General features: G+C 43.8%; 1 protein-coding gene across 2 annotated transcripts in view; it reads left to right on the top strand.

The window, feature by feature from the left end:
• Positions 1–27,066, top strand: part of arhgef49 (Rho guanine nucleotide exchange factor 49) — a 153,369-nt gene that overhangs the window by 110,529 nt on the left and 15,774 nt on the right. For both annotated transcript variants that reach the window (XM_072579936.1, XM_072579937.1), the window contains exons 3-5: positions 19,973–20,138; positions 24,206–24,419; positions 26,151–26,785. In XM_072579936.1, the coding sequence (XP_072436037.1) occupies positions 19,973–20,138; positions 24,206–24,419; positions 26,151–26,785 (1,015 nt within the window). The remainder of the gene's footprint in view (positions 1–19,972; positions 20,139–24,205; positions 24,420–26,150; positions 26,786–27,066) is intronic.

Below are 27,066 nucleotides of genomic sequence, written 5' to 3'. Positions count from 1 at the left end.
ACATATGAATATGCAGACATAGCATATATAAACGTTAGGAGAGGAGCAGGCCATTCAGGCCAGCTACAAATTCCCCTCCAAGTCACTCATCATCCAGCTGTGGAAATATATCGCCGTTCCTTCAGAATCCTGGAATTCTCTCCCCAATAGTATTCTGGGTCAACCTATAACATGTGGACTACAGAGGTACAAGAAGGCAGCTCACCCCCATCTTCTCAAGGGCAACTAGGTAAGTGCAAGAAATGCTGGCCCAGCCATCGATGGCCACGTCCATGAGTGAATAAAAAAAAACCCTCAGACCTGCTCGCCATTTGTGGCTGAACTGTTTGTGGTCTTGCCTCCACTTTCCTGTCCACCCCCAGTAACATTTGAACCCCTTGCTGATCAGAAATCTGTCTTAAACAGAGACTTGAATATATTCAATGACCCAGCTACCTGTGCTTCCTGGGACAGAGAATTCCAAAGATGAGCAGTACTTTTGAGAGCAAACAAAATGTCACTTTGTGTCCATTTTAAATGGGAAACCTCTTATTTATAAACTATGCCCCCTGCACCTAGTCTCCCCCCAAAAGGGAAACATTTTATCAGCACCCAAGTTTTCTCGCGATCTTATATTTCACTAGGAAAAACTTCCATGACACTGAGTGCATGCCAGAGCAAGGGAACTCTATTCAGTCCTTGTGCATCTGAAGCTCCTAAAGACTATGCACAAGGAAATTGAGAAGAGCACATCTCCCAAAGTTAATCCCACAATCTCCAAGCTCTTTAGACCTTGTTCATCCAGGTTAATACCTGGTCAGTGCTAAAGTTGGGCTAATTCAGAAAGCTAATAGCGTCTGTACATAATTGGCCTTAGACCAGAAAGAGGGAACTTGGCTAAGGTCCCAAGACCTGATTGTTGTGATTTAGGGCCAAGGCATCTGAAGGACAGCTGCCAATAGTAGAGTGGTTAAGATGAGGAAGGTAAGGGTTGAAAGAATGTGCAGATTTTAGAGGATTGTGAGACCCTGGATATGGTTACAGAGATGGAAAGGGATCGCAACTATGAAGAGGTTTAAATAACCCCATGACCAGAATATTAAAATCAAAGCATGTCTGCACCAGGAACTGATGCATAAAGTTCTGTGTCTCTCCATCTCTCTCTTCTCCTTCATAGTGCTCCTTTAAAACTGACCACTTCAACCAAGCTTTTGATTATCTATCTTAATATCTCTACAGTTGAGACAAGGACTAGGCTAGACCACTCAAAACATTGTTAAGCTGGCAGTCCTAGATCATAACTTTGCAATTTGTTTCAGTAAGTGTACAGTGGAAATTCCCCAGAGTAAGTTCGCTAGGTTAACTACCAGGTTTTAAAACAAAGATTTATTCACAAGATTACATAATGAAACACAAAGAACAGAATAAAGAACCCCTACAGAACTCAGCCTATCCAACCGACTTAATTATGCTGTTCTGAATATATACAACAGTCCCACTATGCAAACCCCCTTAAAACAGTAAAAAAAAGGAACAGATGCTTACAGGTTGAAGTTAGAAGCGCAAAAAGAGAGTGAGAGAGAGTTTCCACACAGCTCACTGTTGAACTTTTAACTAGTTCTGGACTGAACTGCTCAGCTAGAGAGCTGACCACCCCTCTTTCATTATACAGGTCACTTCTAAAGCATGACCACTTTGGCCTGAAGTCTTATCTGTTTACAGAGGAACAAAAGGCCTCTCAAAATCCATTTCATCTCTGTACCAAACCAGACTGATCAGAGTCTGGCCCGTTGACGACCCCTCTGAAAAAAACCAAGGACACAGTGCCCTTGAGAAAAGGAACAGCTTTTAGAAGCAAGGGACCAGCTTTGTGACACCTCCCCCTTAAAATAAATGAACCAAAAGACGGCTTCATTTACAAAACCCTTCAAAAATAATCTGGTGAGTAGTCTAAACACACCTATACATTATACTAACGATACACATGCAAACATGCACAACGACATGCAAATTCAGGCCATGACACACCTGCCACCGATCGCCTCCATATCTCATTCGAGTCTCGATAACGCATTGACAATCACGTTTTCGCGACCTGCCATGTGCACACTTGTTAAATTGAATGGCTGCAACAACTAGCTCCATCTAAACAGTCTGGCAGTTTTGTCCTTAAATTTTTCCACAAATGTCAATGGGTTATGATCAGTGTATATGACTGTCTCAGATGCATTGCTGGAAATATAAACACTGAAATGTTGTAAGGCCAACACCAAGCTTAAAGTCTCTTTCTCCACCGTTGAATATTTCTGTTGATGAACATTCAACTTCCGGGAAAAGTATCCAATGGGTCTTTCTACTCTCTCGTCATCCTGCTGCAGGAGCACCGCACCGACACCCACATCACTGGCATCGATAGGCACCTTGAAAGGCTTGTGTAATCTGGTGTGGCTCATACTGGGGCAGTGGTTAACACAGTTTTTAGGCTGTCAAATGCCTTTTGACAGTCCGCTGTTCACTGAAACCTCTTACCCCTTTTTAACAATTCGGTAATTGGAGCTAAAGACACTGCTGAAGTTCGGCACAAACTTTCGGTAAAATCCACCCAGTCACAGGAACTGTAGTACTGCATTTTTCATCAACAGAGTGGGAATTTTCGTTTTTGCGTCCTATGGGGCCACTTGTCCTTGTCCAATAACATGCCCCAGGCAGGTGACTTGGGCTTTGGCAAATTCACTTTTAGTCATATTTATCACCAAGCCTGCCTTCCGAAGTCGATTGAACAAGTCCAATAAATGCTGTAAGTGTTCCTTCCATGAGTGACTAAAAATCAGGAGGTTATCAATATATACACCACACCGTTGGGTAATCCGGCAATGACCTTATTAGTCAGTCTCTGGAATGTGGCTGGAGCATTTTTCATACCAAATGGCATGACTTTGAACTTTGAACTGAATTGATAACTGAGGGTTAGGGTGGCACAGTGGCTCCGTGATTAGCACTGCTGCCTCACAGCTCCAGGGTCCTGGGTTCGATTCCAGCCTCGGGTGACTGTGTGGAGTTTGTACATTCTCCTCGTGTCTGCATGGGTTTGCTCCAGTTTCCTCCCATAATCCAAAGATGTGCAGGTCGGGTGAATTGGCCATGGTAGATTGTCCATAACGTTAGGTGCATTTGTCAGGGGTAAATATAGGGTAGGGGAATGGCTCTGGGTGGGTTACTCTTCAGGAGGTTGGTGTGGACTTGTTGGGCTGAAGGGCCTGTTTCCATACTGTAGGGAATCTAGTCTAATCATATAGTCCTTTTGCCATTACAAAAGTGAAATTGCCTTTGCTCTCTCTGACAGAGGTACTTGACAGTTACCTCTGAGCAAGTCCAACTTAGAAATGTAAGTTGCTTGTTCCACTTTTTTGACACAGTCCACCAACCATGGAATTGGACATGTTTCAGTCTTTGTAATGGCGTTGACTTTGCGATAGTCCACACATAACTGTTGGGTACCATCTGGCTTTGGCACCATGACTACGGGTGAGCTCCAGTCACTGTAACTCACTTCGATTATGACATCTTGGAGCATGCGCGCTACCTCCTTCTGAACTTGTGCCAACTTTAGAGGGTTATGCCTATAAGGATGTTGCTTAATTGGAACAGCACCTCCTATCTCTACAGCATGCACAATCAGGTTAGTATTTCCAAGTTTATTTCTGCATATTTGCCCATGTGACAATAATTTTCAAGTCATTTTAATTTTTTTATGGAAGGTGACTCAATAATTTATCCCAGTTTTTGACAACTTCCTCATTGTCCAGCCTTTTTTGAGGAATATCCAATTCAGAATCCTCTGAACTTGGTTCTTCCTTCTGTGCTGTCATCATTAACACCTTCTCCTCTGGCTTTCCTTCCCTGTCAAAATACCATGTGAACATATTCACATGACACACTCTTTGAGATTTCTTCCTGTCTGGACTCCTTATGAAATAGTTCGCCTCACTCACTTTCCTATCGATTTGATACGGTCCACTAAACCTTGCTTTTAAAGCACCTGTTACTGGAAGTAACACCAATACCTTATCCCCAATTGCAAAATTCCGAATTTGTGACTTCTTATCCGCTTCCTGTTTCATTGTATGCTGTGATACTTTTAAATGCTAGATTAGAGTGGTGCTGGAAAAGCTCAGCAGGTCAGGCAGCATCCAAGGAGCAAGAGAATCGACGTTTCGGGCAGGAGGCAATCATCTTTTGCCTACTTTTAAATGCTGTCTAACCATCTCTCCAGCTCTATTTAATCATTGTCTAAAATTTGACACATAGTCCAAATGAGTGGTCTCTGAATTCTGACTTACTATGTTCTCCTTAATTAATTTTAATCGCTCTTACTTCATATCCAAAAATTAATTCAAATGGACCTGAATTTGGTCGGTTAATTTGGTGCATCTTTGATCGCAAAAAGTAAAAACAGAATTCCCTTATTGCAATTATTTGCATAATCCTGACCGTAAGCTCTCAACATGATCTTTAATGTTTGATGCCATTTCTCTAGCACTCCCTGTGGGCGTGGATGGTATGCAGTAGATTTGAATTGTTTTATTCCCAAGTTATCATAACCTCCTTGAATAGTTTGGATGTTAACTTTGATCCTTGATCTGACTGCATCTTTATTAGTAGTCCATATCTTGTAAAAAATTTAAGTAATTCTTCTACCTTCCTTTTAGCTGCTGTGTTATGTAATGGGATTGCCTCTGGAAGTTTAGTCAACACAGACATTATTGTTAATAAATATTTATTCCCACTTGTTGTTTGAGGTAGGGGACCTGCAAAATCAATCAAGACTCTTGTAAAAAAGGGTCCTCAAACGCTAGAATAGGTTTTAAAGGTGCAGGTTTTATTACTGCCTGAGGTTTTCCGATTAGCTGACATGTATGACATGTCTGGCAAAATTCAACTACATTTTTGTGTAGTCCAGGCCAGTAAAAATGTCTTTGTATTTTAGCCTGTATTTTCCTGTATGACCTCCAAGTGGTAGCTCATGTGCCACTCGCAGCACCTCCTTTTTATACGCTACTGGCAAAACAATTTGATGACTCTCTACCCATTTCTCATCAGCTTGAATGTGTGATATCTTGAATCTCTACCCATTTCCTCATTAAGACATCATTTGTTAAGTAATAACACACAGGGATGTATTCACTCTCCTCTGTAAATGCCTTTTGATGCAACTGTTTTAAGTTCTCATCTTTCTGCTGTAATCCAGAATTAGAGGGCATAGGTTTAGGGTGAGAGGGGAAAGATAGAAAAGAGACCTAAGGGGCAACCTTTTCACACAGAGGATGGTACGTGTATGGAATGACCTGCCAGAGGAAGTGGTGGAGGCTAGTACAATTACAACATTTAAGAGGCATTTGGATGGGTATATGAATAGGAAGGGTTTAGAGGGATATGGGCCGGGTGCTGGCAGGTGGGACTAGATTGGGTTGGGATATCTGGTCAGCATGGACGGGTTGGACCAAAGGGTCTGTTTCCATGTTGTACATCTCTATGTCTCTATGACTCTATGACTCTGGACTTTCTAGCCTCACTTTACATAGTTGAGCGCTTTTTGTCTCACCATGAATTCCCGTTACCAGTATCTTCTCTGGCAATAGTCCCTCAAGAATATATATCTCCTCATCCCTCAGCATCACAGACTGAGAGGATTCTGTGTCCCATAATATTGTAACCTCCTTACCTACTGCTCCTAGCCTATGTGAATAAACATTAACCTTGCATGTATACATTTTTAAGCAGATCTGGCTCTTCCTCCTTAATCAACCTCTGATCATCTTGTCCATTCTGAGGCAGTTGTCTAACTCCCCTTGTGTTTTTTGTTACTAGTCCAACAACACTCCCAGGCTTGTATGGTTTTCCTACATCTGTCTTTCTCCTAGCCCATCAACACTGTGATTTTGTGTGGCCCACTTTATTATAATGAAAACATCGGAGCTTTTTAACTTCTTTGTCCAGCTCAATGGTTTCTTTTTTACCCTGTGGTAAGTTATCCTTATGATCTTCACTGAGATTTACCTGTTCATTTCCACGTGAGGATTTCTCTTTGCCCCAGTTTCTCTCTAGCATGGGCTGAAACTGATTCTGGAAGCCAAACCATGTTTTTATGGACCAGCTCAGAATCATCAGCCACTTCAGCTGCTAACCCTGCCATTTTAACTCTCTGCTCTTCCACATGAGATCGCACTACTTCCTCACTAAGGTTATCTTCAGCCTTCATCTCCAGCCTTTTAAGCTGACTTTCCTTTTTAAGTGTCAGTTTTTGAAGTTCAAAAGGTCCCTCTTTTCTTTCTCCTCTGCTGCTCTCTCTCCCCTCTCTTCTGCTGCCTGCTCTTTTTCCCTCTCTTCTGCTTTCAATCATAACTCAAACTGTTTCATTTCTGCTGCCCTTTCCTTATCCATTGCCTCTAACTCAAGTTACTTCATTTGCAATTGAATCTTTGCTATCTCGATTGATTCTGATGGTTTCTCCAGCAAGTTTAAATGCCGAGCTGCTGCTGTAATTACCTCTACTTTCCTCACAGAAGTAGGCAGTTCCAATTCCACTTTGTCCGCTAATTCCTGCAGCTTTTGCAAAACTTCCAAAGTCACCGCATCCACTTCCAGAAAACTTGTGGCAACTGAAACAGCCATTACTATCCCAAACTTTGTCTACCCAACCAAACCAACACTCGAAATAAAGACACTGGCACCTACCACTCGCTGTTTAAAATTCCGCAAAGAGCCCCCAGTCTTTTATGGACCAGGCCAAACCACTCAAAACATTCTTAAGCAGGCAGCCTAGACCATAACATTGCAATTTGTTTCAGTAAGTGTATAGTGAAAATTACCCGGAATAAGCTAGGTTTTAAAGCAGACAAAAATTTATTCACAAAATTGCACAATGAAACACAAAGAACAGAAGAAAGAACCCCTACAGAACTCAGTCTATCCAAACTAGACTTAATTATGCTGTTCCGAATATACACAATAGTCCCAATAAGCAAACCCTCTTAAAACAGTAAAAAAAGGGAACAGATGCTTACAGGTTGAAGTTAGAAGTTCAGAAAGAGAGTGAGAGAGTTTCCACACAGCTCACTGTTGAACTTCTAACTAGTTCTAGACTGAACTGCTCAGCTAGAGAGCTGACCACTCCCCCTTCATTATACAGGTCACTTCTAAAGCATGACCACTTTGGGCCTGAAGTCTCATCTGTTTACAGAGAAACAAAAAGTCTCTCAAAATCCTTTTCCTCTCTGTACCAAACCAGACCGATCAGAGGTTGACGACCCCTTTGAAAAAAGTCAAGGACAGAGTACCCTTGAGAAAAGGAACAGCTCTTAGAAAAAAAAGGGATTAGCTTTGTGACAATAGTTTCAAACGTTGGTTGATAATTGCTCTCGGGGAGTGCCTCAGATGTTTTATTGTGTTAAGGGTGCTTTGTAAATATAAGTTATTTTTGTAAACACTGCTAAAAGGAGAGGTGAAGTCGAAGGATGTTGTCTTACACATATCGGAATTGAAAAGCAAGAAGGCAATTTTCGATAGGAGACAAAATGTATCACCTTCAGTCTCTGTTTAGCAATGTTTATGTTCTACACAACAAAGCAATTGTAAGTAATGTTCATTCCTTTTGCCTCTGTTTGGTTAGTACAGTCTTGGTGCAAGTCAATTAGATTAGATTCCCTACAGTGTGGAAACAGGCCCTTCGGCCCAACAAGACCACACCAACCTTCCAAAAAGTAACCTACCCAGACCCATCTCCCTTTAACTAATGCACCTAGCACTATAGGCAATTTAGCATGGCCAATTCATCTAACCTGCACGTCTTTGGAGGAAACCCACACAGACACAGGGAGAACATACAACCTCCACACAGCCAGCCACCCAAGGCTGGAATCGAACCTGGGACCCTCATGCTGTGAGGTAGTAGTACTAACCGTGCCACCCTTGAAGGGCATTAGAATTAATCACAACTTTCTTCCATTCTATCATAGGGTCTGCATGTCGCTGACAATGTCAACATTTGCTCATTGTCCTTGAACTGAGTGTAGCCTGCTAGACCAGGTTGGAGGGCAATTAAGAGCCAACCACATTTCTATGGGTCTGGAGTCAATTGTCAGGTCCTGACTCAGCATGAATGCTGTGCTACTCATGAAATACTCAAAGAGAACATGAACATCCTGACAGATTTGATGCCATTGGAATCAGGTGGCACTAATCCATCAGGCATCTTCCCTATTTCTTGTGGGGCTATTGAGTATTGCCTGGTTTCAACAGAGGAGCTAGCACTGGTGTTAGGAAAAAAAGAGATGCTGTTTTACAGCTGTTTAATCCGTTAACATTTGTTATTTTAAGAGCAGAAAGCAGGATTGAGACCTTTAGAGACTGGATAGCAGAGGTGCATAATCTGTCAGGCATCATCTGAGAAGCAGGAGAGTCGATGTTCATCATGAAGAAGGGCTTATGCTCGAAATGTTAACTCTCCTGCCTCGCAGATGCTGCCTGACCAGCTGTGCTTTTCCAGCACCCCACTCTTCAACTCTGATCTCCAGCATCTGCAGTCCTCACTTTTTCCTGAGGTGCATAATCTCGCAGGATGATGCAATTTGTATTTGATTTTGATAAGTTTCTGTTAATTGTTAGGTTTTATTTATATTACAGTGCCCTACCAGGAGCTGTTTAACCCATTTTTAGAAAGGGCATTTCGGGGCTTTTGTGACACAGTGGTCGTGTCCCTATTTCTGAGCCAGAGGTGTTTCATTACACATCTGAACAGATCGATTAATAATTATTATTTAAGAAGGATAAATAGTGGCAACACACTACCTCAAACATGCAGAGTCTAACACAGCAAAGTGACTTGCTGAGAGTGGAGAAATGGAGTATGTGACAATCAGATACCTTCAAAGGAGATTTAATCTCTGATTGCAGTGAATTACAATCATGTAAGCAAGACCTTACAGAAGCAACGATTTCTAATTCATGATGTTCCACTGCGTCTCCAAATATTAATTATTTACGAAGCAATTTCCTTTCTTGGTGACTAATGGTGTCATCAATTGTGAAGTGTGACCCCTGATCGCTTATTGTTGACCTAATGTTGACTGATACGAGCTAATGTTACCAGAGGGGCTAACACTTAAAAGGTATCCCAGCTGATGTGTTTCAAGTGTAATTCCATCATTGTGGTTTGATCCAGGATGACTGTTCTCTCCTTTGTCATCATGTGTTTGCGAGGCCAAATTTTCTCTCCCCTTGCATCATTCCTTACCACTTTTCTCACATCCTCTTCACTCTGGGTCACAATTTGATGGTCACTGCCACTTTTCCAACAACTTCACCAAGAGACAGTTTAACTATGGTGGCATCACTTCGCCCAGTGTTATCCTAATGCAATGCCACAATGCGCGTGCACATGCGCGCGCGCGCACACACACACACACACACACACACACACACACACACACACACACACACACACACACACACACACACACACACACACACACATACACACACACACACACACTTGGCCAGAGTAACCCAGGAGCTGTATTGACTCTGAGACACATTTGGAGATATTAGGACAAGTGATTAAAAAGTCTAGTCAAAGGAGAATCTTAAGGGAGGTTGAGAGATATGAATGTTTGGAGAAGGTTTAAAATCAGGGAGATAAGACCATAAGACATAAGAGTGGAAGTAAGGCCATTTGGCCCATTGAATTCACTCCACCATTCAATCATGGCTGATGGGCATTTCCACTCCAGTTACCCGCACTCTCCCCATATCCCTTAATTCCTTGCGAGATCAAGAATTTATCAATCTCTGCCTTGAAGATATTTAACATCCCAGACTCCACTGCGCTCTGTGGCAATGAATTCCACAGGCCCACCACTCTCTGGCTGAACAAATGTCTCCTCAGTTTTGTGGAGTAATGGTGTAATGGTACTGTCCATGATCCAGTAAGTCAAAGGCCCAACTAAAGCACTGGGGACTGGGATTCAAGTCCTATCAAAGCAGTTGGTGGTCCTTAAATTTGATTAATAAAATCGGTGATGATGGCCAAGGAATCATCATTGCTTGTTGTAAAAGATTATCTGGTTCTTTGGTGTCCTTTAGGGAAGGAAATCTGCCCCTTCTTGGTCTGGGCATACAGTAAAATCTGAAAGCATTGTGAATGCTGGAAATCAGAGACAAAAAAAGGAATTACTGGAAAAGCTCAGGTCTTGCAACATCTGTAGAGAGAAATCCACGTTAACATTTCGGGTCCAGTGACTCTTCCTGTAGCCTACAGTAATATGGTTGACTCTAGCTGTCCTTTCACGTGGTCCTAGCCAGCCACTCAGTTCAAGAGCTATTAAGGACTGGCAGCAAATGCTGCTCCTGTCCACACCCCATTAAAGAAAATATGTTGGAACACAATCTTCTTCCTGCTCAAGAATAACCTCAAACACTGATGGTGATTTCGAATCAGTGCAGGGAAAATTCTTGTCCTGGGTGACAAACATTGAGTATCTGTGAGAATAAAGTCCAATTCTAATTCTGATTGTGGATGTGGAGGATCTTAATGGTTAGATTCAGGACATGGTGAATCCAACAGCAGGAGTGATTAACCATCGCAATCACTTTGTAGCATCGAATAACACTTTCAATGCCTCTGGCTGAAAAACAATCAATATGGTGCAAATAAGATTTAGAAGATCAATACTTGGTTATAACAATCAGGAAAGACTGACTGGCTGGGGTATTATTGCTTGTAAAGGGAAGCCTGAAGGGTGACCTGATAGCTGTCTTTATGATTCTAAAAGGCTTTACTCTGTTAGACATAAAGAGAATGTTTCTGATATATATTTTACCAAATCTGCATATCGGTCAGCATGGTATATGCTGTGGTCACCAGAACCATGTAAGACGTTTGGGTAGATTCACTATTACCAATCTTTCTTATTGGTATTCATCTAATTTACTGATAGCTTGTGGGGAAGTATGCTCATATGAGGTTTTCAGCAGAAGTAAAGCTCATCTTGATAAACAGCATATTTATTACATTGTACTGAATGGCTAATTACATTACATATAATATACACAGTTGTCTCTTGTGATATATCAGGCTCAATTTAACAGTTAAGTACACATTGGTGAGAGCTACATGGATTTAACACTGGAACAATTGGTACTATAACTGGTTAACTCCTCTCAAGAACAGGCTGGATGGGTGGAGTTTATGTTGTGATGCTAGTTAACCCTTTCAGATATTAACTGCTTTATCCAACAGTTTCCAGTTAATTGTGGAAGCCAGAGACTCGAGGTACATATAAATAGAAATGTAGAATATAGAAGCAGGAGTTGGCATTCGGGCCTTCAAGCCTGCTCTGTCTTAAGAGTCATAGAGTGATACAGCACAGAAACAGACCCTTCAGTCCAACTCATCCATGCTGACTAGGTTTCTCAGACTAGAAATAGTCCAATTTTCCCACACTTGGCCCATTACCTTCTAAACCTTTCCCATTCATGTACCTGTCCAAATGTCTTTTAAATGTTGTAACTATACCTGCATCTACCTCAAGAGAGAGGGTAATGGTGGAGGGTTGTTTTTCGGACTGGAGGCCTGTGATCAATGGAGTGCCACAAGGATCGGCGCTGGCTCCTCTAGTTTTTATCATTTACATAAATGATTTGGATGCGAGCATAAGAGGTACAGTTAGTAAGTTTGCAGATGACACCAAAATTGGAGGTGTAGTGGACAGTGAAGAAGGTTACCTCAGATTACAACAGGATCTTGATTAGATGGGCCAATGGGCTGAGGAGTGGCAAATGGAGTTTAATTCAGATAAATCCGGGGTGCTGCATTTTGGGAAAGCAAATCTTAACAGGACTTATACACTTAATGGTAAGGTCCTAGGGAGCGTTGCTGAACAAAGAGACCTTGGAGTGCAGGTTCATAGCTCCTTGAAAGTGGAGTCACAGGTAGATAGGACAGTGAAGAAGGCGTTTGGTATGCTTTCCTTTATTGGTCAGAGTATTGAGTACAGGAGTTGGGAGGTCATGTTGTGGATGTACAGGACATTGGTTGGGTCACTTTTGGAATATTTCATGCAACTCTGGTCTCCTTCTTATCAGAAAGATGTTGTGAAACTTGAAAGGGTTTAGAAAAGATTTACAAGGATATTGCCAGGGTTGGAGGATCTGAGCTATAGGGAGAGGCTGAACAGGCTGGGACTGTTTTCCCTGGAACGTCAGAGGCTGAGGGGTGACCTTATAGAGATTTACAAAATTATGAGGGGCATGGATAGAATAAATAGGCAAAGTCTTTTCCCTGGGGTCGGGGAATCCAGAATTAGAGGGCATAGGTTTAGGGTGAGAGGGGAAAGATAGAAAAGAGACCTAAGGGACAACCTTTTCACGTGGTACGTGTATGGAATGAGCTGCCAGAGGATGTGGTGGAGGCTGGTAGAATTGCAACATTTAAAAGGCATCTGGATGGGTATATGAATAGGAAGGGTTTGGAGGGATATGGGCCGGGTGCTGGCAGGTGGGACTAGATTGGGTTGGGATATCTGGTTGGCATGGATGGGTTGGACCAAAATGTCTGTTTCCATGTTGTACATCTCTATGACTGTAGTTCATTCCACATATGAACCATCATCGGTGTGAAACATTGTCCCTGAGAACCCGTTGAAGTCTTTCCCCTCTCACCTTAAATGCCCTCTAGATTTGAACTCCCCTAACCTTGGGAAAAGCCCTTTGCTCTTCTTCTTTCCTGTGACCCTCATCATTTATAAACCTCTATATGGTCACTCGTCAACCTACTACGCTCCAGGAAAACAGACCAAGCCTGTCCAGCTTCTTTGTATAACTCAGACCCTCCAGGCCCAATAATATTCTTTTATTCACATGATCATGGCTGATCATCCAACTCGGTGTCCTGTTCCTCTTCTCCCCACCCCCCACACACAATTCTTTGATCCCTTTAGTCCTAAGAACTGTTTCTACATCTTTATTGAAAGTTTTCAATAGTTGGCCTCAGCAGTTTACTGCGGTGGAGAATTCCACATGCCTACCACTCTCTGAGTGAAGAAATTCCTCCTCATCTGTGTCCTAAAAGGCTAATCCTTTATCCTTTATCCTGGGTCTGGACTCACCAGTTATCCAGAACATCCTTCCGGCATCTTTAATTATGTTAGAATTTTATGGGTTTCTATGAGAGCTGCCATCATTCTTTTAAGCTTTCATGAATATAGTTCCTGATGAAGGGCTTTTGCCCAAAACATTGATTCGCCTGCTCCTTGGATGCTGCCTGACCTGCTGTGCTTTTCCAGCACCACTCTCTTGACTCCTGGCTAATCCAGTTTCTCCCTGTTTGTGAGTCCAGCCACCTCAGGAATCAGTCTGGTAAACCATTGTTATACTTCCTCCATAGCTGGAATATCCCTTCTCAGAGAAGGAGACCAAAAATGCATACAATACTCCAGCTGCACTTTTACAAATGCCACTGTACAGATGGAATAAGATACCCCTGCTCCTGTACTCAAATCCCCTCTGTACGAAGGCCAACATACTATTTGCCTTCTTCACCGTATGCGGCACCTACACTCTTATAAGACCATAAGACATAGGAGTGGAAGTAAGGCCATTTGGCCCATCAAGTCCATTCTGCCATTTAATCATGGCTGATAGGCATTTCAACTTCTCTCTCCCTGTAGCCCTTAATTCCTTGTGAGATCAAGAATTTATCAATCTCTGCCTTGAAGACATTTAATGTTGCGGCCTCCACTGCGCTCCGTGGCAATGAATTCCATAGGCCCACCTGTGGATGCCATTGCTAAGTTCAATAGGCAATTCAGACAAAATGATGGAGGTCAGGAAGTCTTGAACCTAGGGTGGCTGAGTCCAAAACTAGAGGGTTTAAGGTGAGAGGAGAAAGATTTGAAAAGGAGCAACATTTTCAAGCACAGGGTGGTGCATGTGTGGGACGAGCTGCCACAGGAAGTGGTGGAGGCTGGTACAATTACAACATTTAAAAGGCATCTGGATGGGTATATGAAGAGAAAGGGTTTAGAGGGATATGGACCAAATGGTGGCAAATAGGAATAGGTCAGATTGAGATGTCTGGTCAGCGTGAATGTGTTAGACTGAAGGCTTTGTTTCCATGCTGTATGATTCAATGGGAGAAAAGCAGTAACAAGGCCCTCTGGATCTGAATTGAAACCTGAAGAACAATCTCATAAGTCCAGGTTTTCCTGTCTGAGAAAGTGCTGATATTTATAATCAGCAGTCATTGCTGGCTTTTGTGAGACTACATCTTCTGCAGTTTGATTCAGTGTTACATAGGCACTGTGGATATGTGGTGAGGGGTGATCGAGGATTTTAGATTAGCCTTTGGTTTCGAACAAATGACCTTGAGGAATGGGAAATTCATTAACGTATTCATCTCTCTGCTATTTAAGACATTCAATCATCTATTACAAGCGAATTAAAGACTCCCCTGAACTAACAGGGAGGGGAGATGAAGTAAAGGGTTGAACAGTGCAATAAGAAATGCAATTTAAAAAAAAATCATTCAGGTGTGAAATGGGCATTGCAGGATTTATTGCCCATCCCTAATTTTCCATGAGAAGGTGGTGGGTGAGTCACCTTCGAAAACTTATGCTGTGCATATGACACTTAAGTTCATAAGTTCATAAGATATAGGAGCAGAATTAAGGCATTCAGCCCATAGAATCTGCTCCGTCATTTGATCACGGCTGATATGTTCCTCACCCCCCATTTTCCTGCCTTCTCTCCATGTCCCTTCAACCCATCACCAATTAAAAATCTGTCTGACTCCTCCTTAAATTTACTCACTGTCTCAGCATCCACCGCACTTTGGGGCAGCGAATGCCATAGATTCACAGCCCTTTGGGAGAAGAAGTTTCCCCCCAACTCAGTTTTAAATTTGCTACTTAAAATGATAAGGGGCTTGGAGTAAAAAGATGTAGATATGAGATTAAGTGTAACAGGTTAAGGACAGAGAGTGGGTGATTTTCTTTTATAATAGGCTCTGACCAGAGTGAGTGTTTGAAGCAAAGACCGAATCAACATTGAAGAGTGGGCTAGATGATTTAAGAAGAGGGGAGGTACAGAGATGAGGAAATGTAACAGGCACATAGTGCTGGTTAGGACCATTGCTCGTTGCAAAGGATGAGGCCAAATTTGGTCCAGTAGAGGTGAGAAACCTGCTCTCTTACTGTAATAGCTAAAACTTAGGTATTAAGCGCCTTTATTGGCAGCAGTTCATCCAACAGCCATTCTATCCTAAGAGCCAGGGTATACAAGAGAGAAAAAAGAGGACTGCAGATGCTGGAGATCAGAGTCAAATAGTGTGGTGCTGGAAAAGCACAGCCAGTCAGGCAGCATCTGAGGAGCAGGAGGGTCGACGTTTCGAGCATAAGCTATTCATAGGGAATGACATTCCTGACAAAAAGCTTATGCTTGTAACCGTGACTCTCCTGCTCCTTGGACGCTGCCTAATCGGCAGCACCACTTTTTGAGCCAGGGTATACATTCCTAAACAAAAACAAAAACAGAAATTGCTGGAAAAACTCAGCAGATCTGGCAGTGTCTGTGGAAAGTAATCAAACGAAACCTTTCAGGTCCGGTGACTCTTCTTCAGAATAGTGAATCGTAACATCCAATGTTCTGCCGTGTCAACAAGTTGTGAGTTCAAATCCCACTCCAGTGACTCAGGTATAAAATCCAGCCTAGGGCATGCAATGTCAGCATGGAGGGAATGCTACATGGTCAAAGGTACGGTCTTTTTGGATGAGACATTGTCGGAGGCCCTATTTACCCTTTCAGGTGAAGGCAAAAGGTCACCTGGCACTACCATGAAGAAGGGCAGGAGGGTTCTTTCAGCTTGCCAGCCATGTTAATCCCTTGATCATCCTCAATAAAACAAAATAATTTGGTCATAGCAATGTTGTTAAAGAGTCATAGAGATGTACAGCACAGAAACAGACACCTCAGTCCAACCCGTCCATGCCGACTAGATATTCTAACCCAATCCAGTCCCACCTGCCAGCACCTGGCCCATATCCCTCCAAACCCTTCCTATTCATATACCCATCCAAATGCCTCTTAAATGTTGCAATTGTACCAGCCTCCACCACTTCCTCTGGCAGCTCATTCCACACATGCACCACCCTTTGTGTGAAAACGTTGCCCTTTAGGTCGCTTTTATATCTTTCCCCTCTCACCCTAAATCTATGCCCTCTAGTTCTGGACTTCCCAACCCCAGGGAAAAGACCTTGACTATTTACCCTATTCATGCCCCTCCTGATTTAATAAACCTCTATAAGGTCACCCCTCAGCCTCTGATGCTCCAGGGAAAACATCCTTGTTTTCATCCTTTGTTCATCCTTGTAAATCTTTTCTGAACCCTTTCAAGTTTCACAACATCTTTCCGATAGGAAAGAGACCAGAATTGCACACGATATTCCAACAGTGGCCTAACCAATGTCCTGTACAGCCGCAACATGACCTCCCAACTCCTGTACTCAACACTCTGACCAATAAAGGAAAGCATACCAAACACCTTCTTCACTATCCTATCTACCTGCAACTCTACTTTCAAGGAGCTATGAACCTGCACTCCAAGGTCTCTTTGTTCAGCAACACTCCCTAGGACCTTACCATTAAGTGTATAAGTCCTGCTAAGATTTGCTTTCCCAAAATGCAGCACCTTGTATTTATCGAAATTAAAATCCATCTGCCACTTCTCAGCCCATTGGCCCATCTGATCAAGATCCAGTTGTAATCCGAGGTAACCTTCTTTGCTGTCCACTACACCTCCAATTTTGGTGTCATCTGCAAACTTACTAACTATACCTCTGAAGTTCACATTCAAATCATTTATATAAATGATGAAAAACAGTGGACCCAGCATCGATCCATGTGGCACTCCACTGGTTACAGGCCTCCAACACCACCCTCTGTCTTCTACCTTTGAGCCAGTTCTGTATTCAAATGGCGAGTTCTCCCTGTATTCCATTAGATCTGACCTTGCTAACAGTCTCCCATGGGGAACCTTGTCGAATGCCTCACTGAAGCCCATATAGATCATGTCTACCACTCTGCCCTCATCCATCCTTTTTGTTAATTCTTCAAAAAACTCAATCAAGTTTGTGAGACATGATTTCTCACGCGCAGAACCACGTTCCCTATTCCTAATCAATCCTTGCCTTTCCAAATACGTGTACATCCTGTCCCTCAGGATTCCCTCCAACAATTTGTCCACCACCAACGTCAGGCTCACTGGTCTATAGTTCCCTGGTTGTCCTTACCACCTTGCTTAAATAGGAGCACCACATTAGTCAACCTCCAGACTTCTAGCACCTCACCTGTGACTATTGATGTTTCAAATGTCTCAGCAAGAGGCCCAGCAATGACTTCTCTAGCTTCCCACAGAGCGCTAGGGTACACCTGATCAGGTCCTGGGGATTTATCCACTTTAATGCGTCTCAAGACATCCAGCACTTCCTCCTCTGTAATCTGGATATTTTTCAAGATGTCACCATCTATTTCCCTACAGTCTATATCTTCCATGTCCTTCTCCACACTAAACACTGATGCAAAATACTCGTTTAGTATCTCCCCCATCTCCTGCAGCTCCATACAAAGGCCGCCTTGCTGATCTTTGAGGAGCCCTATTCTCTCCCTCGTTACCCTTTTGTCCTTAATGTATTTGTAAACACCCTTTCGATTCTCCTTAACACTATTTACCAAAGCTATCTCATGTCCCCTTTTTGCCCTCTTGATTTCTCTCTGAAGTGTACTGCTACTACCTTTATACTCTTCTAAGGATTCACTCGATCTATACCTGTCTATACCTGACATATGCTTCCTTCTTTTTCTTAACCAAACCCTCAATTTCTTTAGTCATCCAGCATTCCCTATACCTACCAGCCTTTCCTTTCACCCTGACAGGAATATACTTTCTCTGGATTCTCGTTATCTCATTTCTGAAGGCTTCCCATTTTCCAGCCGTCCCTTTACCTGTGATTAGCTATGCCCAATCAGCTTTTGAAAGTTCTTGCCTAATACTGTCAAATTTAGCCTTTCTCCAATTTAGAACTTCAACTTTTAGATCTTGTCTATCCTTTTCCATCATTATTTTAAAACTAATAGAATTATGGTCGCTGGCCCCAAAGTGCTCCCCCACTGACACCTCAGTCACCTGCCCTGCCTTATTTCCCAAGAGTAGGTCAGGTTTTGCACCTTCTCTGCTGGTAGGTGGGACTAGATTGGGTTGGGATATCTGGTCGGCATGGACAGGTTGGTCCGAAGGGTCTGTTTCCATGCTGTATATCTCTATGACACTAGGTACATTCACATACTGAAACAGAAAATGTTCTTCTACATGCTTGATAAATTCCTCGCCATCTAAACCTTTAACACTACGGCAGTCCCAGTCTCATAGAGTCATAGAATTATACAGCATGGAAACAGACCCTTCGCTCCAACCTATCCATGCCGAACATAATCCTAAACTAAACTAGTCCCACCTACCTGCTCCTGACTCATTTCCCTCCAAGCCTTTCCTATTAATGTACTTATCCACATTATCTTTTAAATATTGTAATCATACCCACATCCACCACTTCCTCTGGAATTTCATTCCACACAAGAACACCCTCTATGTAAAATTTTGCTTCTCATGTCTTTTTTAAATCTCTCTCCTCTCACCTTAAAAATGTGCCCACTAGTGTTGAAATCCCCCATCCCAGGGAAAAGACACTACCAATAACTCTGTCCATACCTCTCATAACTTTGTAAACTTCTATAAAGTCACCTCTCACCCCTCCTATGTAGCAGTATAAAAAAAGTCAGAACATCCAGTCCTCAACTTGCACCCCACCAACCTCTGTATACATCACATCATCCTTCGCCATTTCCGCCACCTACAAACAGACCCCACCACTAGAGATATATTTCCCTTCCCACCCCATCCACTTTCTGTAAAGACTGTTCCCTCCGCAACTACCTGGTCAGGTCCACACCACCCCACCAAACCACCCTCCCGTCCTGGCACCTTCCCCTGCCACCGCAAGAATTGCAAAACCTGCGCCCACACCTCCTCCCTCACCTCCATCCAAGGCCCCAAAGGAGCCTTCCACATTCTTCAAAGTTTCACCTGCACATCCATCAGTGTCATTTACTGTATCCATTGCTCCCGATGTGGTCTCCTCTACACTGGGGAGACAGGACACCTACTCGCGGAACGCTTCAGGGAACATTTCCAGGACACCCGCACCAACTAACCCCACTGCCCTGAGGCCGAACACTTCAACTCCCCCTCCCACCCCACCAGGGATGTGCAGGTCCTGGGCCTCCTCCATCGCCACTCCTTTAGCACCTGACACCTGGAGGAAGAATGCCTCATCTTCTGCTTCGGGACCCTCCAACTCCATGGCATCAATGTGGACTTCACCAGTTTCCACATTCCCCCTCCCCCCCACCTTATCCCAGTTTCAACCTTTCAGCTCGGCACCACCCTCATGATTTGTCCTTCCTGTCCATCTTCCTTCCCACCTATCTGCTCCACTCTCCTCTCCAACCTGTCACCTTTGCCCCCACCTCCATCTACCTCTCGTACACTCAGCTACCTTCCCCCAGCCCCACCCCCTCCCATTTATCTCTCCACCCCCGAGTCTTCTGTTTGACTACCATACTTCTGTACATTACAACAGGCATTACGCTTCAAAGGTGGCCATGGAGCATCATGGGACATTCATATAAGGTGCTGTAGCAATGCAAGATTTTTCCCTTCAATAAATTCATGCAGCAACGAAAAACCCCAGTAAGAGGAAGTATCACCACAAGCTTCTAACAGGTTGTGTGAGAGTCTGGAACAGGAATGACTGCATGACCGGTGTTCTAAAAGGCTGCAATGTGGGACTTTGTTCTGATCAGTGCGTTCTGCTTCCTTTAACAGCTGCACTGCAGAAGCTGCGGCTGTACCATCAGCCCATCTCCAGGAGCTGGGTGACATCACCGTCAATGAACAGGACAATCAATCAGTCCCGGTTTCCACGGCGACGCTGGACTGCGGCGCAGAAGGCAATCAGAAGCTCGCTGGTGTTCGTCGGCAGACAGATTGTGTAAATAAGTGCTACTTTATTGCTTTTGGCTGCGAGTCGAGAACACTTACAGTCGGCTGACCCAGAGATTTACCCTCACAGGCAAGGGAATAAGGCAGGAACAGCTTGGTGGTGGTGACTAATTGCAGCTTGAACCGATACAATCCACTTGGATGTCAGTGGTGTGGCAACGTGATGCATTATGTTATTGATGAACCCTTGAGAGAGATAACAGTGGAAGTGCAGCATCGTAGGGCATTGCTAGACGTAGACAGACCACAGCCTATTGAATATTGTCTTCGGTCATCCTGATAGTCATATAAAACAATGTTAATGGAGTGGTTGGTTCATCTGGCAATCAATCTCTATCAATTAGCTTGCAGCAGGCCCAGACATGTGGTGAGGAAAATTGTATCAAGAGATTCAGGTGGTTTACATATATAGAATACTGGATACTCAGGAGTGCATTACAAGCTGGCATCTAATCAAGAGGTTTGGGTGGTTTTTGTATAGACTTGAATCTAGTCTAGTGTTGCGATGGTTTATAAGCAGAGTAAAAGAGATGGTCTCGTGGGACACTGGGTAGCATCTCTACCACTTAGCCAGAAGTTGCGTGTTCAAGTCCCAGCCTTGATAACCATGGAAAGCGAGGGCACGGTCACATCAGATCGATGACTCACCTGCTACTCCTTCCATTATGCCCAATGGCAGACAGTATGAGTTGAAGAGTGGGGTGCTGGAAAAGCACAGCAGATCAGCAGCATCTGAGGAGCAGGAGAATCAATGTTTCGGACAGAAGCCCTTCATCAGGAAGGGGTTATGCCCAAAATATTGATTCTCCTGCCCCTCGGCTGCTGCCTGACATACTGTGCTTTTCCAGCATCACACTCTGGACTCTGATCTCCAGCAGCTGCAGTCCTCACTTTCTCCTGGCAGACAGTAACAGCCTCAGAGTCTGCTGGTCAGCCAGAACCCCACCTGGGTTAACTCCAATGCAACAGCCTCCCCATGCTAAAAGGCTCCACTTTAGCCTGTACTTTATGGTAAATATCTTTCTCACTTTGAGAGACAAACCAAAAGGTATAATAAAATGATGGATCACCAGGATAATGTACAAGTTGGAATCTAATTGAGAAGTTTAGGTTGTTTCTAAAAAAGAATGCAAGACAGCAAGCAGTGAGTTGCAAACTGGAATCTAATCAATAGTTTACATAGTGGATATCTGGGAGTAAATTGCAACTTGCAATCTAATTGAGGCATTAGGCTTGTTTAAAAGCAAATTACTGTGGATGTTGGAATCTGAAACCAAAAGAGAAAATGCTGGAAAATCTCAGCAGGTCTGGCAGCATCTGTAAGGAGAGAAAAGAGCTGACATTTCGAGTCTAACTGACCCTTTGTCAAAACTTAGGATTGTTTATATAGCAAGGAGTGAGTTACAGACTGCAATCTAATTGAGGGGGTGTGCTCATTTGTACAGCAGGGAGATAGTTAGTGAGTGGAATCTAATCAAGAAGTTGGGTGGATTATAAAGCAAGGAGAGAGTTATGGACTAGAATCTATTCGAGAAGTTGGGGTGGTTTATATAGCAAGGAGAGAGTTATGGACTAGAATCTATTCGAGAGGTTGGGGTGGTTATGGACTAGAATCTATTCGAGAGGTTGGGGTGGTTTATATAGCAAGGAGAGAGTTATGGACTAGAATCTATTCGAGAGGTTGGGGCGGTTTATATAGCAAGGAGAGAGTTATGGACTAGAATCTATTCGAGAGGTTGGGGTGGTTTATATAGCAAGGAGTGAGTTATAGACTAGAATCTATTTGAGAGGTTGGGGTGGTTTATATAGCAAGGAGAGAGTTATAAACTAGAATCTATTTGAGAGGTTGGGGTGGTTTATATAGCAAGGAGAGAGTTATAGACTAGAATCTATTCGAGAGGTTGGGGTGGTTTATATAGCAAGGAGAGAGTTATGGACTAGAATCTAACCAGAAAGGCTTGAGATCGTTTATGCTTACAACAAAGCAAAATTCTGTGGATGCTGGTAATCTGAAATAAAAACAGAATTGGGTCAGGAAGCAGGGGTGGGGAGACAAAATCAAAGCTAATATTTCAGATCAATTACCTTTTCTCACAATTGGAATTTAGAAATGTGACCTGTTTTACACAACTGCAGAGATAGGGAAAAGGTGCAGGAGGGAGAAAGGAAAGGTCATAAGGATATAGTGGAAGGCAGGACAGATTGAATGACAGAAGAGATAATGTTACAAGGCAAATGGGTGGTGATGAGACAAATAAAGACACAATTGGTTGAGAGAATGTGTGAAAAATACTTATCAATGGCTGTCATCAGAGAAAATTAGGTCACTTGTTATGAACGGAAACTGTTGAGTTTGCTGCTGCTCCTGAATAAAGACGGGATGTTGCCCCTCGATGCTGCTTTCTCTGAGCTTCATTGGAAGGCTGCAGCAGACAGAGGGGTCGGAGTGAGCATGGGATAAACAATTAAAACAACAGGCGACTAATTACTTGAGGTCACACTTAAAGACTAAATGCAAGCAGTCAATTTGCACTGACTCTCCCAGGTTCAGAGGGGACAATATTGTGAGCAGAGAAAGTACTAGATCAAAAGATGAAATTTAAATTGGATGGTATGTTAGAGGCCCTGGACAGTGGGGAAAGGTGGAGGTGAAACAGGTGGTGTGGACCCCCTTGCACTTGTGAGAGAAGATGCTGATGGAAGGGAGAGGGCTGAGGGGTAATTGAGGAGTGGACCAGGCTTTATGCAGGAATGGTTCCTCTCAAAGGCTAATAGGGGAAGACAAAATGAGTTTAGTGGCAACATCACCATTGACTACAGAAACTGGAAGGGAGGAAAATGAGAACAAGGGGAACCTCTTCAAGGTGCTAGGAGAGAGAAGGTGTAAGGGCAGGGAAGTAGGATGGGGACATCCCATCTGGAGATTTAGAATGATGGGATTACAAGACTCAGGTAGTAGAGGTCTTGGAACCCTCAGCAAGTCTGGCAGCATCTGGAAGAGTGAAACAGAGCTCACAATTCAGGTCGATGACCTTTCATCAGTACTGGAAGATATAATAGATTTAACAGTTTCTAAGCAGGCCTGGAGCCACCGAGCACTGGAAGAGAGGGGGAGAAAAGGGCAGAGTGATTGTCTACAGTCAGATGGAGGGCAGAGTGATGAACTGATGGAAGGGAAGTTGGTACCAGCAAATAAAGTTGAAAAATGTGATGCTGGAAAAACACAGCAGGCCAGGCAGCATCTGAGGAGCAGGAGAATCGACGTTTCAGGCATAAGCCCTTCTTCAGGAATATTCCTGAAGAAGGGCTTATGCACGAAACGTCAATTATCCTGCTCCTTGGATGCTGCCTGGCCTGCTGTGTTTTTCCAGCATCACATTTTTCAACTCTGGTCTCCAGCATCTGCAGCAAATAAAGGACAGTAATGAGGCAAGACAAGAAACAAAGTTTGGATCTGGAGATGATGTGAAATGGTGAGAGTGGAATGGCAGAGGGGAAAGGACAAGAAGATCATGGCTTCGGTTGGCTGGGAATGTGATGAGAAGGATCCGACCACCCACTGGTGTGTTTAAATTTGGTTCAGGAATATAGAATTGAAAGCTGGTGGCCACGAAACTATCATTAATTGTTTACAAACCCATTTAGTTCATCAGTAGCCTTTAGGGAAGCAAATCAGCTGACCACCTGGTATGACCTACATGTAATTTAAGACCCAAAGCGATGCGGTGGACTCTCAACTGCCCTCAGAAATGACGAGACACGTCTGTAATTTCCAGGGCATTATGGGATGGACAGCAAATGCTGGGGTGCCAGTGGTGCCACATCCCGTGAAAGAATAAAGAAAGACAAAAGTGATTGTGACTTGCCCAAGGAGCAGGCCACCCTGCTAGCTATTATGTCATGGGGGAGTCCCCAGATTGCATCAGCAGCACCCAAACAGTCTCTCCTCTTATTGGCCATGGTAAAGCTCCCTTTATTATCACCATTGGCCGGAGAAGAATGGATCAATTCTTCATTTCACGCTCTTTCTAACATTTCTTTCCCTTGCTTCCTCAGCATTCCCTCCCTGGATGTCGAAGGTCAAGCTCTGACGCAGCCTATGGGACTACGGAGAGTGCCAAGGCCCAACGTGAATGCCGCCTGCGCCCCCATTTCAGCGACCCCATGCCAGCTGACGCAGTCAAACGGAAGCAGTTGGAGATGAGGATAGCGGCTGCCGCTTGGGGCCTTGGTCAGAAGAGACGCCAAGAGAAGGACGGCAACAGTGGGAGTGAGTAAAACACCGGCTGTTGGACTTCCATATGTTGGATAGCTCAATTCGCATTGGTCTCTCTTGAGTGAGAAGTGGTGGTGTCGAGTTCTGCTTCAGCACAAATAATGGGAGAAGTTGTTTGCATACGAAGGGTCCACCTTTTCATTTCTTTGCTTGCATCATTAGCTTGGAGGACTGCAGATGCTGAAGATCAGAGTCAAAGAGTGTGGTGCTGGAAAAACACAGCAGGTCAGGCAGCATCCGAGGAGCAGGAGAAGGGCTTATGCCTGAAACGTTGATTTTCCTGCTCCTCGGATGCTGCCTGCCCTTCTGTGCTTTTCCAGCACCACTCTAATCTTCACTCATCTTAGAGGGAAAGTGAGTCAACCACATTATGGTGGGTTTGGAGTGACACATAAGCTAGACCAGGTGATGACAGCAGATTTCCTTCCCTCAAGGAGGCCAGTCATTGACTGATACACAGACAGTCATTGATAGATTTTCGGGCAATGAGGATATCCAAAGGTATGGGGTGTGTCAAGAATATGGAATTGCTGTGAACATCAGCTATGATCATATTGCTGAGTGAAGCAGGCTTGAGAGAGTGAATGGCCTGTTCCAGCTTTTACTTCTTAATGTCGAGGTATCAGAGGCCGCCTGGTGTAAGGGGAACTCTTGCAAGTGGATTTATGTTCGGATTCTTGTTTGTCCTCTTGCCCTTGTGAAGTCTAGAGATTGATAGACCTGAAATATTGAAAGAAATGTTAACTGATTTTGAGAGACTATGGAAATGGGTGTAATCACTGAATAATGAGTACTTACCGGTAAAGCTACCCCTTGGGTATTTAGTTATAATTAAACCTGCACTGATTTCTAAAGTATTCACATTTATTACTTTATAATATCACACAGTATTATCCCAATAATGACTATTGTTGTTATCCTGTAGTACCGTCTCGTGGTGTGTATCAACATCCTGTGACAGTGTGTGTTACTACTGCAATGACCATGTATGTTAGCATGCCATGGCAGTACATGTTAACATCTCATAACCATGTCGAAGAGTGTGGTGCTGGAGAAGCACAGCTGATCAGGCTGCATGCAAGGAACAGGAGAGTCGACGTCTCGGGCTTAAGCCCTTCATCAGGACTCTCCTTCTCCTCGGATGCTGCCTGACCAGCTGTGATTTTCCAGCACCACACTCTTCGACTTTGATCTCCAGCAGCTGCAGTCCTCACTTTCTCCTAGTATCTCATAGCCATGTGTATTAATATCCCATAACGTGTGCTCTTTTCCATGACAGTGTGTTACTATCTGCTGATGGTGTGGTTACTGTCCCCTGACATTGTTTTGCATCCCTTGACACCAAGTGCTACTATCACCGATGGATACTAACCCGATCGTGTGCATTGCTACTGTGTTACTATCCCCTGACATTATGTATTAATGACACTGTGTTTTAATATCCCGACAATGTGTTTTTATCCCTTGACACTATGCATTACTGTCCTTGTCACTGTCTTGCGCTCTCTGTCACCGTATGTCACTATCCCTGACATTGTGTGCTAATGTTCCCTGCCCATGTGTGTTACTATCCCCTGACACTATTACTGTCCCCTGACATGGTGTGTTACTACCTTATACCATTGTGTCGGTCTCTCCAGCATTGGTACCACATTGGCAATGATCAGACTTCTCAGCTCCAAGAAATCTACTAATGGTTGTGATTTCATCATCTCCAATACACAGATCCACTTTCCAACCCCTCCATCAGGCTGGCTGACTCCTCTTCTAGCTCAAAGCCAAGAGATGGTCACCTGGGAAGAACCGGCTCTGACAACAGATCAAAGCATCGCTGGAGTAACCTCAGCACAGACAGTGGTGTGGTGGGACTGAATGACAGAAGTGAAGAGAGGGAGGAGGAAGAGGCTGAGCGTGAAAGGAAGAGCAGAACAGCAGAAGTCGAGAGAGCGGACAGCGGTATTGGGCCAGCTATGGCCAAGAAATGGAAAAGTCGGGTGGGGGAGACAGCACGTTCAGTGCAGGCCTGGGTTGTCCATCGACCCTGTGTCGACTGCGGAGAGAGAGACATCTCAGAGGCAGACCTGAGGGAGGCCATGAAGATACGAGAGAACCTCTGTGGACAGTGTGCAAAGCGCAGGACTGAGCGTAAGGAGGCCATCTTGGAATTTGTCAACACGGAATCGAGCTATGGGGAGGACCTACGCATTATCAAGGAGGAGTTTCACCTCCCCATGCAGGCGGCTGGACTCCTGACCCCAGATCAGCTAGCGGTGATCTTCAGTAACATACAGGAACTCATAGAGGTCAATGAGAAATTTCTGGAGAGGCTGCATGACTCCACTGAACAAGCCTTTGATCAGGTGAGCTCAGCCCTATGTTAAAACACAAAGAATTAAGAAGTGGAAGCAGGAGTAAATGAAACAGCCCATCGAGTTTGCTCTGTCATTAAATATAATGATCTTCAGCTTCAATTGCACTTTCCCTTCCTGCTCCCTGAATTCCTTGATTCCCTAATACACCAAAAATCTTTGTGTCGCATAGCCTTAATGATGGAGCATTGAAGTAACAACTCTTCCTCCCTAACACTTGAGATAGACTTGGAAATAAAGTTACTTTGCTTAAATAGCACCTTTGTCAACAC

The sequence above is a fragment of the Chiloscyllium punctatum genome, chromosome 10 (assembly GCF_047496795.1).
Source record: "Chiloscyllium punctatum isolate Juve2018m chromosome 10, sChiPun1.3, whole genome shotgun sequence".
Taxonomy (NCBI): Eukaryota; Metazoa; Chordata; class Chondrichthyes; order Orectolobiformes; family Hemiscylliidae; genus Chiloscyllium; species Chiloscyllium punctatum.
This window is presented reverse-complemented; position numbering and strand designations above follow the sequence as displayed.